The following is a 15045-nucleotide window of genomic DNA, read 5'->3' as shown; positions in this document are numbered from 1 at the left end:
ACACACACATTTATGCCTATATTTTTCAATCCGTACATATTGACTGATGAGTTCACATCAGTACCTCCTGTTGCAGTGCAATACCGTAGGGTTCCTTCTTCTTTTCTCCCTATGTTTGTAACTCACTGTTTGACAAACTTGATTTTCTTTCATCTTATTGAGAAACTTGATTTCCTTTCATCTTACTATGTTTACTTTTTTGATCAATCTCCTGTTGTAACCAATCTCCCATTGCTACTGCCTCCTGCATTCTGACACATTAATACCGTAATTACCCAACTTGGCCTCTCGTAGCTTGCCTCCTACATGGATGCTCTTGACACCCGGGGCTGTCCTCCTGCTCACCTGTGAATACTCTCCAGTCTACTTGGTTTCTTACTCCCGACTTTGGGCAGCCTACTAGGTAGATAGCCTCCTATCTTGCTTATCCTGCTAGGATTTTGAATCCTACCTAAAACTGCTCTTTGCTTCTGCTCCCTCAACCCCTATAGATGTCTTCGCTACCCCATTTGAACTCCAACACCCCATGCCAGGCTACCCATCTACAGAAATGCCCTCTTTAGTCAGTCTTCTACTTTCCCACCTTAGGCAACCCCTCTACACAGATGCCCTCCTTATATTCAGCTCAGGCTCCAAGGCCTCACATGCCCTCCTCACCCTGCTTGGATTGTAACTCCCCATGCTAGGCTCCCCCTCTCTTGCCCGGTGAGCACACTATTTATACCTGCCGGGTAACCTCTGATAACCAACCTCAGGCAATCCTTCTATGTGGATATCCTTATTACTACTTAGGTTATGATACCCCCTGTTGGTTGCCCCTTGCATGGATACCCTCCTCACCCTTCTCTGGCTCTGGCATTTTATCCTGGGCTCTCCCTACTCACTCCACAGAGACCCTTCTCATTCTACTCATGCTTTTACTCCTTGTGCTAGGCTGTCCATCCATATGGAGATTTGCATTCTGTTTGGGTTCCAACCTCCCACCCTAGACAGACCCCCTGTACATCAGCCTTCTTTCTTGTGTGGATGCTGTCCTCATCCCACTTCCTTGGGCACTAACATCCCAACCTGAGCCATCCTCCCCTGCACAGATATTAATATATTCTTCACCCTGCTTAGGTTCTGACACCACACACTAGGCTGTCCTGTATAGATATTTTCTTCATGTTGCTCAGACTCTGCATCTGGAATATCTCTTGCCCCTCTCATCCACTCATTTATGTCCTCCTCACCCTGCTTAAGCTCTGAAATCCCTTCCCAGGCCTCCCCCTATTCTCTGTAGGTATCCTTCCCCCTCCCCTCTAGGCTTCTGATACCCTCCTCTGAGCCCTCTTATTCCTCTTGGACTCCATCTGAGTCCAAAGTTCTTTTTTTTTTTTTTTCTTTCTTTGAGACGGAGTCTGGCTCTGTCGCCCAGGATGGAGTGCAGTGGCGTGATCTCGGCTCACTGCAAGCTCCGCCTCCTGGGTTCACGCCATTCTCCTGCCTCAGCCTCCCGAGTAGCTGGGACAACAGGTGCCCACCACCACGCCTGGCTAATTTTTCTATTTTTAGTAGAGACGGAGTTTCACCGTGTTAGCCAGGATAGTCTCGATCTCCTGACCTTGTGATCTGCCCGCCTCGGCCTCCCAAAGTGCTGGGATTACAGGCGTGAGCCACCGCGCCTGGCCTCAAAGTTCTTTTTTTTTTTTTTTGAGACGGAGTCTGGCTCTGTCACCCAGGCTGGAGTGCAGTGGCGCAATCTCGGCTCACTGCAAGCTCCGCCTCCCGGGTTCACGCCATTCTCCTGCCTCAGCCTCTCTGAGTAGCTGGGACTACAGGCGCCCGCCACCACGCCCGGCTAATTTTTTTTGTATTTTTAGTAGAGACGGGGTTTCACCGTGGTCTCGATCTCCTGACCTCATGATCCGCCCGCCTCGGCCTCCCAAAGTGCTGGGATTACAAGCGTGAGCCACCGCGCCCGGCCGCCGCAAAGTTCTTAAAGCTCTATTGAAAAGGTACTCTTGTAAGATATCTAAAAATTATAAATAAACCATAAATGTTTTACTCAGTGGTGTATGGATTCTTGATAACTTGAGAGTTTTGTTCCTTCTAGGATAGACTCAAGTAATTTCTTCAGAAAATAACAAATAAATTTAAAATATAGATAATCAGAATAGTTAGGTGACTGGTATATTCCATTCTGTCTTTCATGCTAAGAGGTTATTTAGAGAACAATTTTCTTTCTTTCTTTTTTTTTTTTTTTTTTTTTTTGAGACAGGGCCTTGCTCTGTCACCCTGGCTGGAATGCAGTGGCACAATCATGGCTCACTGCAGCCTTGACCTCCTGGGCTCAAGCAGTCCTCCTACCTCAGCCTCCCGAGTGGCTGGAACTACAGGCTTGCACCACCTCACCTGGCTAATTTTTGTATTTTTTGTAAAGACAGGATCTTGCTGTGTTGCTTAGGCTGGTCTCAAAACTCCTGGGCTCAAGTGACCCTCCCACCTTGGCCTCCCAAATGCCTGGATTACAGGCATGAGCCACTTTGCCTGGCTGAACATAATTTTAAAGTTTTTAAGTGAAAAATAATACCTAGTAGAAAAAAATATATGGTATACTATATTAAATTGTCTGTGGAAGGCCAGGCACAGTGGCTCATGCCTATAATCCCAGCACTTTGGGAGGCCAAGGTGGGCGGATCACCTGAGGTCGGGAGTTCGAGAACACTCTGACCAACATGGAGAAACCCTGTCTCTACTAAAAATGCAAAATTAGCCGGGCATGGTGGCAAATGCCTGTAATTCCAGCTATCTGGGAGGCTGAGGCAGGAGAATCGCTTGAACCAGGGAGGCGGAGGTTGCGGTGAGCTGAGATTGTGCCATTGCACTCCAGCCTGGGCAACAAGAGCGAAACTCCATCTCAAAAAAAAAAAAAAAAAAAAAAAAGTCTGTAGAACTCAAGTTAGTTTTCCTATTCCCCAAATTGATATAATTTATACTGTTGTATATTATTTAAAATTACTTTAAAACACTAGATTGTTTTAGGAAAACAGTAATGAAATACAATCTGGAGGAAGTGATACGAATAAGTAAATATGTGGCAGCAGACTAGTAAATTGGCTTAAACTTAGAAATTGAGAAAAATTTGTTAAAACAGAGCGTTACCTACCAGTTATTCTTGGACTGCATACTCTTTTAGAAACTGAATATCCAGTGGACCTGCAGCCAGTACATTTTTTCCGGTAGAGATGCCAAGTATGATGACTGTCAAGCTTGAAGTGTTTTTAACAAAATGAATGCTGTCTCTCTTCAATGCAGAACTATGTTGGCACATGGGAGATGCCAGGCATTTTGTTTTAGAATATTTAATATGAAATTATAACCTTGGGATTTACCAGCTGATTGAGATAGTTAATGGAGAGGTGGAAGAGTAAGGCATTTCATTCCCAAACCATTTTCTGAAGGTTTTTTCTAACTCTTTCAGATTCCTAGAGTAGCTTCACATTTAGAGTTTTTTTTTTTTTAAGTAAAATCTAATATTTAAAACAAGATTAAAATGTTTAGAAATGGATTTTTCAGGATTATAATGTTTGCATTTCATATCAGAGAGCATTCATTGTTTGAGTAACTAATATCTGTTCTGAGCATCAGTTTACTTCTTGTTAGATTTTTAAAGCATTCCCAACACAAAGGAACATTCTTTTTTACCACAGATATTTCTCTTTAGCTGCTTACTTGACAACTAAACAGAAACATCTTATTTACAGAGCTTTTTCCCCCTTTTTTATTATGCATCTCTGTATAGATGCAAGTCTATAGTATTAGTTGTACAACTTTATTTTACTACTTGAAAGTAAATAAGACAGTCTTGAGAAAAGTCATAAAGTAGATGGGCTTTCTGACTATTTTGATTTTTACTCTCTGACCCGAAAGCAGTTGAACACCAAATGCCAGCTCTTAGGTCAACAAGGGTGAGGTAGGGATGAAAATTCTAAGAAAGAATAAGAACTTAGACTCCTTTTCAAGAGATCGACTTATTTAAGCCTAGTAGCATCTCTGTGAGGCTGTGCTCTATCCGTGTATAGCCCTAATTTTGTTGTATCTATTTTATTTGATTATATACTTTAGTAAAAAGAACACCTGTGAACCCATAGTGCAGCTCAGCTTATTTCTACTCCTCCTTGTCTCCCATCAAAGGAAGCCACTGTCCTAAACTTTATCATCTTTCTTTTATCACATGTGTTTTCTTTTTTTACTGTAATACAGATATCACATTCTTTATTGATAAAACCTACCTCATAGGATTGTTTTGAGGTTAAATGAGAAAAATACTTATACTGAGCCTGGCCCTGCAAAGTGCCCAAAAAATAGTAGCTGTAATTATGTCATTAATGTTGTTATTTTGCTGAGTGAGTACAGCATGAAAAGCATGTCTTTTCCCAGCTGTTTCCTGTGGCTTATCTCCTTGCACTCTTGAAGTCTTTTCATCTCTTCCTGGAATGATCAGTAACAGTAAAGCAGTAGAGAAGGGGATTTGGGTGATCATCCGTTTGGACATAGAATGCCCAACTGAGAAGAAACAAACAACAAAAGAATTAAGTTGCCCTATTAAATTACCAATTTTTTTCTTCCCTCTCACTGTCCTGTGCCTCAGAATAGGATTTCTGCCTACTTTAAATTTGACCCACTGTAGTGAAATTCTTCCACCCTCTTGTAGACAGTGTTGAATAATAAAGGATTGAATTAACCCAGAAATAATCAGTGACATAAATGGATCTATTAGAGTTTACAGAATGACTAAACAAGCCAACCAGTCAGTGCATTTTTACATTGTTTTCCTTTCCACCCAACATTGGGAAACATTAATTTATTTTCAATATCTGAAAATGTTGATTTCATTCCTCTATTTCCTTTTTCCAGTTGCCCTGGGCTCTATGAGAATGCACCAGCATGAGACAGATTCTTGATCTTCTGAACTTGCTTCCCTTTCTGCCTATCTACTTTTCTTATACACATATTAATAATTTATGTTAATGGAGTTATTATATCACATTTGCCCTAATTCTACTACATGGATACTTAAGCAGTGCACTTACCTTGGCATTTTGGTCAACTAAAATTTTTAATGAAATTTAGGTGAGTTGATTACACATTATCGCACAAGTTATTAGCAGCATTAATAGAAAAAATATATAAGAAAATAATCAGGTCAGGCATGGTGGCTCACGCCTGTAATTCTAGCACTTCGGAAGGCCAAGGCAGGAGGCTTGCTTGAGCCCAGGAGTTCAGGACCAGCCTGGCCAACATAGCAAGACCCCGTCTCTACAAAAAAATTGAAAAGGTAACTGGGCATACTGGTATGCACCTGTAGTCCCAGCTACTCGGGAGACAGAGGTGGGAGAATCGCTTGAGCAAGAAGGTCAAGGCTGCAGTGAGCCATGATCACACCACTGCATTCCAGCTTGGGTGACAGAGCACGACCCTGTCTGAGAAAAAATAAATAAATAAAAAGAAAATAATCACCGTAGTCTTGGCCGACTGAAGAAACAGTTCATTAGAACACGAAAGTAAAATCACTTCTAGATTAAAAAAGAGAGAGAGAGAAATAGAGTGAGTACACGTAAGTTTATTGCACAAGAGCAGATTTTACCAGCTGTTACATTAATCCTTGTTAAGTTTCATCTCATTCCTTTGGGCAGATATTCCAGTCTTTCATGATCTGTGATGAATTATGACATAAGATTTAATTCCTTTTAAGCCTATGTCAGTTGAAAATTCGTATCTTTGTTCAAGTTGTTATATAATAACCACCTTCTTCCAGATTGAACCTATACATTTTTTGGGTACTGTTGTTTAGAAGTCATCTATTTTATTAAGTCTATATTTCTTCATCTTGTTTACAATAACTTATAAAGATTTTTATCGCATATTTTACTGAATTTAGGATAACTATGCCTGCAGCATTTTCCTGATCCTGTAGTAGAAGAGCCTTAAAAGACAAATTAGTTTGCAGCTTGGCCTTCTTCATATATAGAAGCTATGTGAAGAGAGATGGTTTTGTCCATGAAGTTTATCAGAGCACTATTAGATACCCTGCTTGCTCTTGTCTAATTCTTACTTGTGCTTCTTCTATTACTCTCTTCCTTTTTTAAAAAAAAAAAAAAAGCTTTATTGATATATAATTTACATACTATAAAGGTTAGCCATTTAGAGGGTACAATTCAGTGGTTATTAATATAAATACAGAATTGTGTAACCATTGCCATTTTTATCACTCCAAAAAGAAACCTTATCTAATACCCATATCCCCTCTCTTTCACTTTCTCTCGCTCTCTTTTCTCTCTCATCTAAAAGTGATTTTGCTTTTGTTTCCTAAGCAAGTCTTTGCTCAGAAGCTGCCTTTCCATTAGGGATTTCCCATTCTGTTTCTTTATATCTTGTGTTTATAAACCTAGAATTTCATTATTCTCTTATATATCTGAACTGATTTAAAAGATAACATAAGAAAAATAGATGCTGTGGCATAACATGAAGTAGCTGGCACTTATTTAGGACTGTCATTTTCATAGATTTAAAGTACATATGGGCCAGGTGCAGTAGCTCACGTCTGTAATCCAGGCACTTTGGGAGGCTGAGACAGGAGGATCACTTGAGTCCAAGAGTCTGAGACCAGCCTGGGCAACAGAGGGAGACTCTGTCTCTACAAAAAGCTTAAAAAAAAAAAAATTAGCCAGGTGTGGTGGTGTACATTTGTGGTCCCAGCCACTCGGGAGGCTGCAGCAGGAGGATCTCTTAAGCTCAGGAGTTGGAGGCTGCAGTGAACTTTGATTGTGTCTGTATACTCCAACCTGCATGACAGAGTGAGACCCTGATTCAAATAAAATAAAATAAAATAAAATAAAATAAAATAAAATAGAATAAAATAAAGTACATGTGCTCTTATTCAGGATTTCTTTCATTGGCTAGTGGAGACTGTAAAAGCATTTATTTTAGGTTGAATTTAGAGTTGAATAGCAGTATTAACAGCATAATTTATATTCCTTTAATCTTTAGGTATCCCATGGGAAGCAGATTTAGGAGAAAGGCCAGTGGCTGTGTTCAGATTGTATGGTTATAGTTTAGAGGGAATATCTTTGGGGTACTGGGGTAAAAGAAGAGTTTAAATGATGATTTAAGTCTTAGAGAAGTTATTTAAAGTAGCAGAACCACCCCAGTTATGTCTGAAATAAAATCCTGTGCTGGTAATGACTATATGAACTGTAGCTTCCCTTGGACAGACATGATAAGCTTCTGGCAGGCCGACTTCTTTTATTTCCAAACACTTGAGTCAGTTAATCAGAAAACATCTTTGGTGAAGGAATCCATGCTTCCTATACCTTCCACTTGACCTTGCATTTTACTTGTTTGTTTTGAGGGGCAGACATTGGAGAGGGGTGGAATATAACAAGTTCTGTATTTAATTTCTTTCCATGTACTTTTTAGTAACATTACTATTATACCTCCAGCGGAGACTCAACTTTATACCCTTCTTTGGGAAAGTTAGAGTGTTTTAATCCACAAAGTTTTGCTTTGATTTGATTAGTTTATTTTAATAATTGGAGAAATAGAGATAAAATCCTGATTAGTAACGTGCTGTTAGTGATTGGGCTATTACTAGGATAAATTTTTTTCCATCACATAAATCATAAATGCATTTGGGTAGATCTTTTTCTCTTTTCATCGAATCTGTTTCTTTCAAATTTCCTTTTTGTTTGGGCAAAAAAAAAAAAAGAAAAAAATAGACTCAAGGCCGGGTGTGGTGGCTCACGCCTATAATCCCAGCATTTTGGGAGGCCGAGGTGGGCGGGGATCACCTGAGGTTGGGAGTTCAAGACCAGCCTGACCAACATGGAGAAACCCCATCTCTATTAAAAATACAAAATTAGCCAGGCATAGTGGTGCATGCCTGTAATCCCAGCAACTTGGGAGGCTGAGGCAGGAGAATTGCTTGAACCCGGGAGGCGGAGGTTGTGGTGAGCCAAGATTGCACCATTGCACTCCAGCCTGGGCAACAAGAGCAAAACTACATCTAAAAAAAAAAAAAGAAAAAAAAATGGACTTGAGTGTGTTTCTCTCTTATGTCTAAGGAACTCTTATTTTCAACCTGGAATGAGAAAGATAATTGTATTACACTGAATATTTGGTGATAATGGCATTTCTGTTTTAATTAGGTTCTCCCTATCTCTACTCCCCCCATATTGTTTGAAAGATGGAAGTAATTTGCTAAAGGCCTTTTTTTTTTTTTTAACAGTCTTGCTTTGTCGGCCAGGCTGAAGTGCAGTGGCACGATCTCGGCTCACTGCAACCTCCGTCTCCCAGGTTCAAGCAGTTTTCTTGCCTCAGCTTTCCAAGTAGCTGGGATTACAGGTGTGTGTCACCACACCCAGCTAATTATTATTATTATTGTTTGTTTTTTGAGACGGAGTTTCGCTCTTGTTGCCCAGGCTGGAGTGCAATGGTGTGATCTTGGCTCACTGCAACCTCTGCCTCCCAGGTCTAAGCGGTTCTCCTGCCTCAGCCTCCCAAGTAGCTGTGGGTTACAGGCGTGCACCACCACGTCTGGCTAATTTTGTGTTTTTAGTAGAGACAGGGTTTCTCCATGTTGGTCAGGCTGGTCTCGAGCTCCCAACCTCAATCTGCCTGCCTTGGCCTCCCAAGGTGCTGGGATTACAGGCATGAGCCACCACACCTGGCCTCAAGTCTTTTTTTTCTTTTTTTTGCCCAAACAAAAAGGAAATTTGAAAAAAAAGAAACAGATTCAATAAAAAAGAGAAAAAGATATACCCAAATGCATTTATGATTTATGTGATGGAAAAAAACAGGGTTTCACCATGTTGGCCAGGCTAGTCTCGAACTCTTGACCTCAGGTGATCCACGCGCCTCAGCCTCCCAAAGTGCTGGGATTATAGGCATGAACCACCGTGACCAACCATCTACTTAAGGCTTTTAACAACATTTTAACAAACTGAAAATTTTTAGTCAGGGCATATTATATTCCGACAGATGCTGAATTTGCCACATGCTTTGAAGATTAACATTTCAAGCATTAGGTAACAACATCTTTCCTTCTTTCTTTTATTTCTTTCATTCTTTTTTTGTTTTTGAGATGGAGTTTTACTATTATTGCCCAGGCTGGAGCGCAATGGCGTGATCTCGGCTCACTGCAACCTCTGCCTCCTAGGTTGAAGTGATTCTCTTGCCTCGGCCTCCCAAGTAGCTGGGATTACAGGTGCCCACCACCACGCCTGGCTAACTTTTTGTATTTTTAGTAGAGACAGAGTTTCACCATTTTGGCCAGGCTGGTCTCGATCTCCTGACCTCAAGTGATCCCCCCGCCTCGGCCTCCCAAAGTGTTGGGATTACAGGTGTGAGCCACCGTGCCTGGCCCAGGTAACAGCATTTTTCAAAAGAAACTTTTAAGTTTATTCTTTACTGTGAATGAAGATCATTTAAGAGTACAACTTCTAATTTTAGCTTTCTTTCATGACCTTCCTCCTCATCCCTATCCACCTCAAAGTTAGGATATATACTTTAGTGATTAACTAGGAAGCTCAAAGTATTTATGAATCCAGTAAGCAGTTAACTAGAAATATTGTCTCTTACCATGGATAAAATGTCTTATGGTGCTACCTTTGTATTTTAAAGTACTCATGCAGATAATTAATAATCTTCTTCAATTTTTGGAATGTTGGGTTTCTTGGCATACTAGGCAAGTCCCTTAAACTTGATGCCTCAGTTATTTTGAAAATAAGTATATGTGATATGCTTCTAACTGTTATTTATTTATTTATTTTTTTTTTAAAGAAGGAGTTTCGCTCTTGTTGCCCAGGCTGGAGTGCAATGGCGCAATCTTGGCTCACCGCAGCCTCCATCTCCTGGATTCAAGCGATTCTCCTGCTTCAGCCTCCCGAGTAGCTGGGATTACAGGCGCCCGTCACCACGCCCAGCTAATTTTTTGTATTTTTTAGTGAGATGGGGTTTCACTATGTTGGCCAGGCTGGTCTCGAACTCCTGACTTCAGGTGATCCACCCCCCTCAGCCTCCCAAAGTGCTGGGATTTACAGGCGTGACCATCGTGCCCGGCTCTAATTGGTCTTTTGAAGTTCCTTCTAATATTGATTCTACTACCTTTAGAGGATATTTTGGGAATTATTTCTGTTAAAAACCTATACAATAAGGGATTTTTTAAAAAGTTAAAATATATTTTAATATAATTTTATGGGCAATTATAGTATTACAGAATATTTTTAAAAGATACAGGATTCTTTAATCTGGAATACAAAAGTAATCGTAACCTAATATAGGTATTTATGCATTATGCAGTCTGGTTTAAGAGTTTCCTTTACCTTTGCCTTTCCAGGGTTGGAGATGCCTCAGAGAGTAAGAAGTATTTGCTTGAGCCATAACATTCTTTTTTTTTTTTTTAAGCTTCAATCCACAAAGTTTTTCTTTGATTAGATTGATTTATTTTAATAATTGGGAAAAATGAATTATGATAGTGTTGAATTAAAATATTTTCTCAAGGGTGTTGGGTAAAAGAGCAGGATTATACTAATTGACTGGAGAAGCCAATTTAAAGCTGATCCACAGTATATGCCATCTCATGTGTAAAGGGTAAGTTTTACTTGTACTATTACAAAGGAAGATACTGGACCATCTTGGGTTATTTAGCATTTCTTCCATTCTGTCTAGTTTTATCCAATTTTCAATGTTAATAACTTTTTCTAGAGACTGTCTTGAACATAAGGAATAAAGCCAAGAAGAAAACAGGGACAGAACTAATGGGAAATTCATTTTTCAGTTCAATAAGATTATATAATAAAAGAAAAAATAAAAAAAAAATTTTTTTTTTTTTTGAGACAGGGTCTCACCCAGGCTGGAGTGCAGTGGCATGATCATGGCTCACTGTAGCCTTGACCTCAAGCAGTTTACCCACCTGAGCCTCCCAAATAGTTGGGACTGTAGGTGTGCACCACCACGCCTGGCTGATTTAAAAAAAAAAAAAAAAAAACTTTTGTAGAGATGGGGGTCACTGTGTTGCTCAGACTGGTCTTGAATTCCTGGCCTCAAGCAATCCTCTCACCTTGGCTTCGCAAAGTCATGGATTACAGGTGTGAGCCACTGTGCTCGGCTGCTAATAGCTCTTTTCATTAATTTTGTGGGATTGTTTGTGAATAATACAGTTCTCCTCATGAGAGAAAAGACATACTCATTTTGTGCATATAATATTAGATTGTTGACTGTATCTCTTTTAAAAATTGTTTTCTCCTCTCTTTCCCCTCCCCACAGAATCTGTCTATGATCTTCTCCCAAAGGAGTTACAGTTACCTCCATCTAGAGAAACATCTGTAGCATCAATGAGTCAGACAAGCGGTGGTGAGGCAGGCTCGCCTCCTCCAGCTGTTGTTGCTGCTGGTATGCATTTCATTTTACTTTATTAAAGAAAACTAGTGCCAACATGAAATCTGGCCAACATGAACAGTGCTGGCAAAATTCATACTAAAAAGAGTGTGATTTGAGGGTTTTAAAAAGAGGCATTAAAATATTTACTTTTAACCTTAAACTTTTTCAATATTATTTTCTTGCTGTAATTCTTATTTCTTAAAATTTTACATTGTCTCATCTATAAATGCCATTTCCTAAAATGGACCTTGTCTTCAAATATGGGAACCAGCTTAAAGTTGTTTGGTTGACTGCGCTTAAAAAGGTTAAATACCAAGCTGTGAATAGAAAATTATATTTGAGTTTCTATTTAATAATTAATTTTAAAGACTTGCACCAAGGGAAAATATTTTATATGATCTGAAAAATGACTGAAGCACTCAAGTGTCTTTTATATTCATAGCATGTTACTGAAACCTTTTTATTATATTTAAAAATATATGTGACTTCGTAGTTGTTTTCAATTTATTGAAAGTAATGGAGGACGTCAATATAATATTTACATAAAGACATTTTCTTATATTGATGAAAAAGTATAGAAAGTAATGTTTGAAATTTATTAGACTTATTTTTACTCAGCTCTCAAATCATACACTTAATGATATACAATTGGCTCAAATTTTTATTTTACATAAAAATAAAAGACAAGCTAATAGAAAAAAGTCTCATCAGTGACAAATTAGTATCAGTCCTTCCTGTAATATTAGTTTACCCACCTAATATTGGGTTTATAAACGGCTGTGTGTTTGTTTTAAAAAAAGGAAACATATATATGTATATACATAGAAGTTTTATCTGTCCCAATTAGAGGTTTCTGCCTAATATGACACCTCTTGTCTTTAAAAATGATATTTAAAGTTTATCAGAGCATTGTTTTCGGTAAATTATTTTAGTTTCAAAATGAGAACAGTAAAGTGTAAGGTTGTGGTTTAAATGAGGATATTGGTACTATAATATAACTTCGGATATATTTCTCATATGCATTAACCTATGTACCGTTAACCTTATGTACCAATCTTTCTCAGGCTGCATAGTGCATTATTGAAGCCTTTCTGGTTGAAGGCAGGAAAACTTTAAATATGGCAAAGAAACTGATCAGCCCTGCTCACTGTTCATGTGTTGCCAGACACTTTCTAGCAGTTTCTGTGGATTTAATTGTGAATTAGTGAACTTTTTAGTAATCAAATTGATAAGATGACCTGGTTTGCTTTATATCCAGTGGGTTCTAAAATGGCTTTGATGATTTTTTTCTGGAATTTTAAGTTTTAAATCTGGTTTTAAAATTGCATCCGATAATAAAATATGACAAAGATAAAATATTTTTTATGAGATACTTCACTTTAAATCCACAAGTAGAAATTGACTAACTGATTTCTTTTGTATCTTTTGAGATTGTTTTTAAAGATATGTTGAATCTATATAGAACTAAAAGTCTGTTTCTTCTGTGCTTTTAACATCTGTTGACGGTAGATCCAGTTCCTTTTAAAAGCTGAAAAAAATGTTAGGTTTAGAAAAAGAAAAATTCTTCCTTTTAAATAATACCAAATTGAATTTTAGAAATTCTTCTATATATAAAAAAATTAAAAGTTGTTGAATTTGGGTCACTAATGAAATATTAACCTTCTCCCCACCCCAGTATATTTAAGAAAAATCTCTCAAGATAAATTACATTGAAAGCTGTGAGTTGAAAAATCATGAAAATAAGAAATTTAATCAAAAGAAGTATTTTGAAGTAATGCATTCTTATTATCTTGAAATTATTGACATTGTAAAGATGGCAAAGAGAGTAAGAAGGTAAACTTTCTAGTTTTGTTATGGTCACACACGGAAAGTTTATATGATCATTAACAAGTCATTTAAAATCTTTTTCAAAATATAAATTTAGCAACCAATGTAGATTATTCTAGGATTCTAATAGCTTAGAAAGAATACTTTATACCTTACCATTATAAACAAGAGAGTTTAAATCACAGAATAATTATTGTAAGGAAATCAGTATATATCATTAGAATTATATTTTTATTTGATGTACTAATATTCTTGGTGATATAACTGTCAGAGATACTTGGAGTATATTACCAAGTTAAAAACATTCAGTACCAAGTTACTGAATGTTTTTCTAGCCAAAAGGCTAGATAGATGTCTAGGGAAAGGCATATTAATTTAGACTTGTATGGGTTTTTAAAAAATCTTTAGCATTTTTGAAAAAATATGGGCCAGGCGTGGTGGCTCACACCTGTATTCCCAGCACTTTGAGAGGCCCAGGCGGGCAGATCACCTGAGGTCAGGAGTTCGAGACCAGCCTGGCCAACATGGTGAAACTGCGTCTCTACTAAAAATATAAAAAATTAGCCGGGCGTGGTGGCGGGCGCCTGTAATCCCAGCTACTCTGGAGGCTGAGGTAGGAGAATTGCTTGAACCTGAGAGGCGGAGGCTGTAGTGAACCAAGATCGTGCCATTGCACCCCAGCCTGGTCAACAAGAGTGAAACTCCGTCTCAAAAAGAAAAAAGAAAAAATGTGAAATGCATAAAAATATTGACTCTTGATATAGTTAATTCTTCAGAGTTTTGAAGGAGCTGGATTGGCTGCTCTCAGGTATGAGGGCCTGGTGGGAACAGACTTCTAGTTCTGCCATAAAGGTTTGTGTTTGACAAGTTTTAAATTAATTAAATTTTAAAATTTAAAGACTGGGCGTATGAGTGTTCATGGACATTTTTTGTTGTTTAATTTTTTAAAATGTGTTACTCAGATTCACCAATCTGGATTTTTTTCCTCTTCATGTTACTAAGGGAATAAGTAAATATGATGCTGCTAATCCACAATCCAGAATATTGGGTAAAAGTGTCTTTCAAGCCTTTATCTGCTTCTACACAATTCATACTTTTATGCACTCCAGTCAATAATGTATTTTAATCCTCTAATCCCAGGGTCAAGATGTGGGGGAAAGGGGCTTATTTAGACACAATTTCTCCCCTCTTCATGGGGCCAGGTGTCAGAATCTGGGAGGTGAAGTTCAGAGTCACCAATTTTGTTGTCCTCCCCATTTTTTTTTTAAGAGACATGTTCTAGCTCTGTCACCCAGGCTGGAGTGCAAGGTGCGATCATAGCTCACTGCAACCTTCAACTACTGGGCTCAAGTGATCCTCCCACCTCAGCTGGGAAATAAGTGCACACTACCACACTGGGCTAATTTTTTTTTTTTTTTTTTTTTTTAAGAGACAGGGTCTGTCACCGAGGCTGAATGCACTGGTGTGACCTTGACACACTGCAGCCTAAACCCCCCTGGGCTCAAGTGATCCTCCCATTTCAGTCTCCTGAGTAGCTGGGAACCACAGGCATATGCCACCACATGGACCTGGCTAATTTTTTTTTTTTTTTTTTTTTTAAACAGAGTCTCACTCTGTCGCCCAGGCTAGAGTGCAGCAGCATGATCTCAGCTCACTGCAACCTCCACCTCTCAGGTTCAAGCAATTCTCCTGCCTCAGCCTCCCAAGTAGCTGGGGTTACAGGTGCACGCCACCATGCCCAGCAAGTTTTTGTATTTTTAGTAGAGACGGGGTTTCACTGTGTTAGCCAGGCTGATC

At 38.7% G+C, this 15045-nt stretch overlaps 1 protein-coding gene across 10 annotated transcripts in view; it reads left to right on the top strand.

Moving 5' to 3' along the window:
- Positions 1 to 15045, top strand: part of NFAT5 (nuclear factor of activated T cells 5) — a 131171-nt gene that overhangs the window by 45541 nt on the left and 70585 nt on the right. For 4 of the 10 annotated variants that reach the window (XM_055297766.2, XM_055297765.2, XM_055297764.2 and 1 more), the window contains one exon: positions 11308 to 11433. In XM_055297766.2, coding sequence (XP_055153741.1) covers positions 11308 to 11433 — 126 coding nt within the window. Of the gene's footprint in view, positions 1 to 11305; positions 11434 to 15045 lie in introns of those variants that run through there. The other 6 variants (XM_055297770.2, XM_055297775.2, XM_055297769.2 and 3 more) reach the window with 2 other exon arrangements.

Source organism: Symphalangus syndactylus, chromosome 11 (genome assembly GCF_028878055.3).
Source record: "Symphalangus syndactylus isolate Jambi chromosome 11, NHGRI_mSymSyn1-v2.1_pri, whole genome shotgun sequence".
NCBI classification, from domain to species: domain Eukaryota; kingdom Metazoa; phylum Chordata; class Mammalia; order Primates; family Hylobatidae; genus Symphalangus; species Symphalangus syndactylus.
The sequence above is the reverse complement of the archived record's forward strand: the minus strand, read 5'-3'. Positions and strand labels throughout refer to the sequence as shown.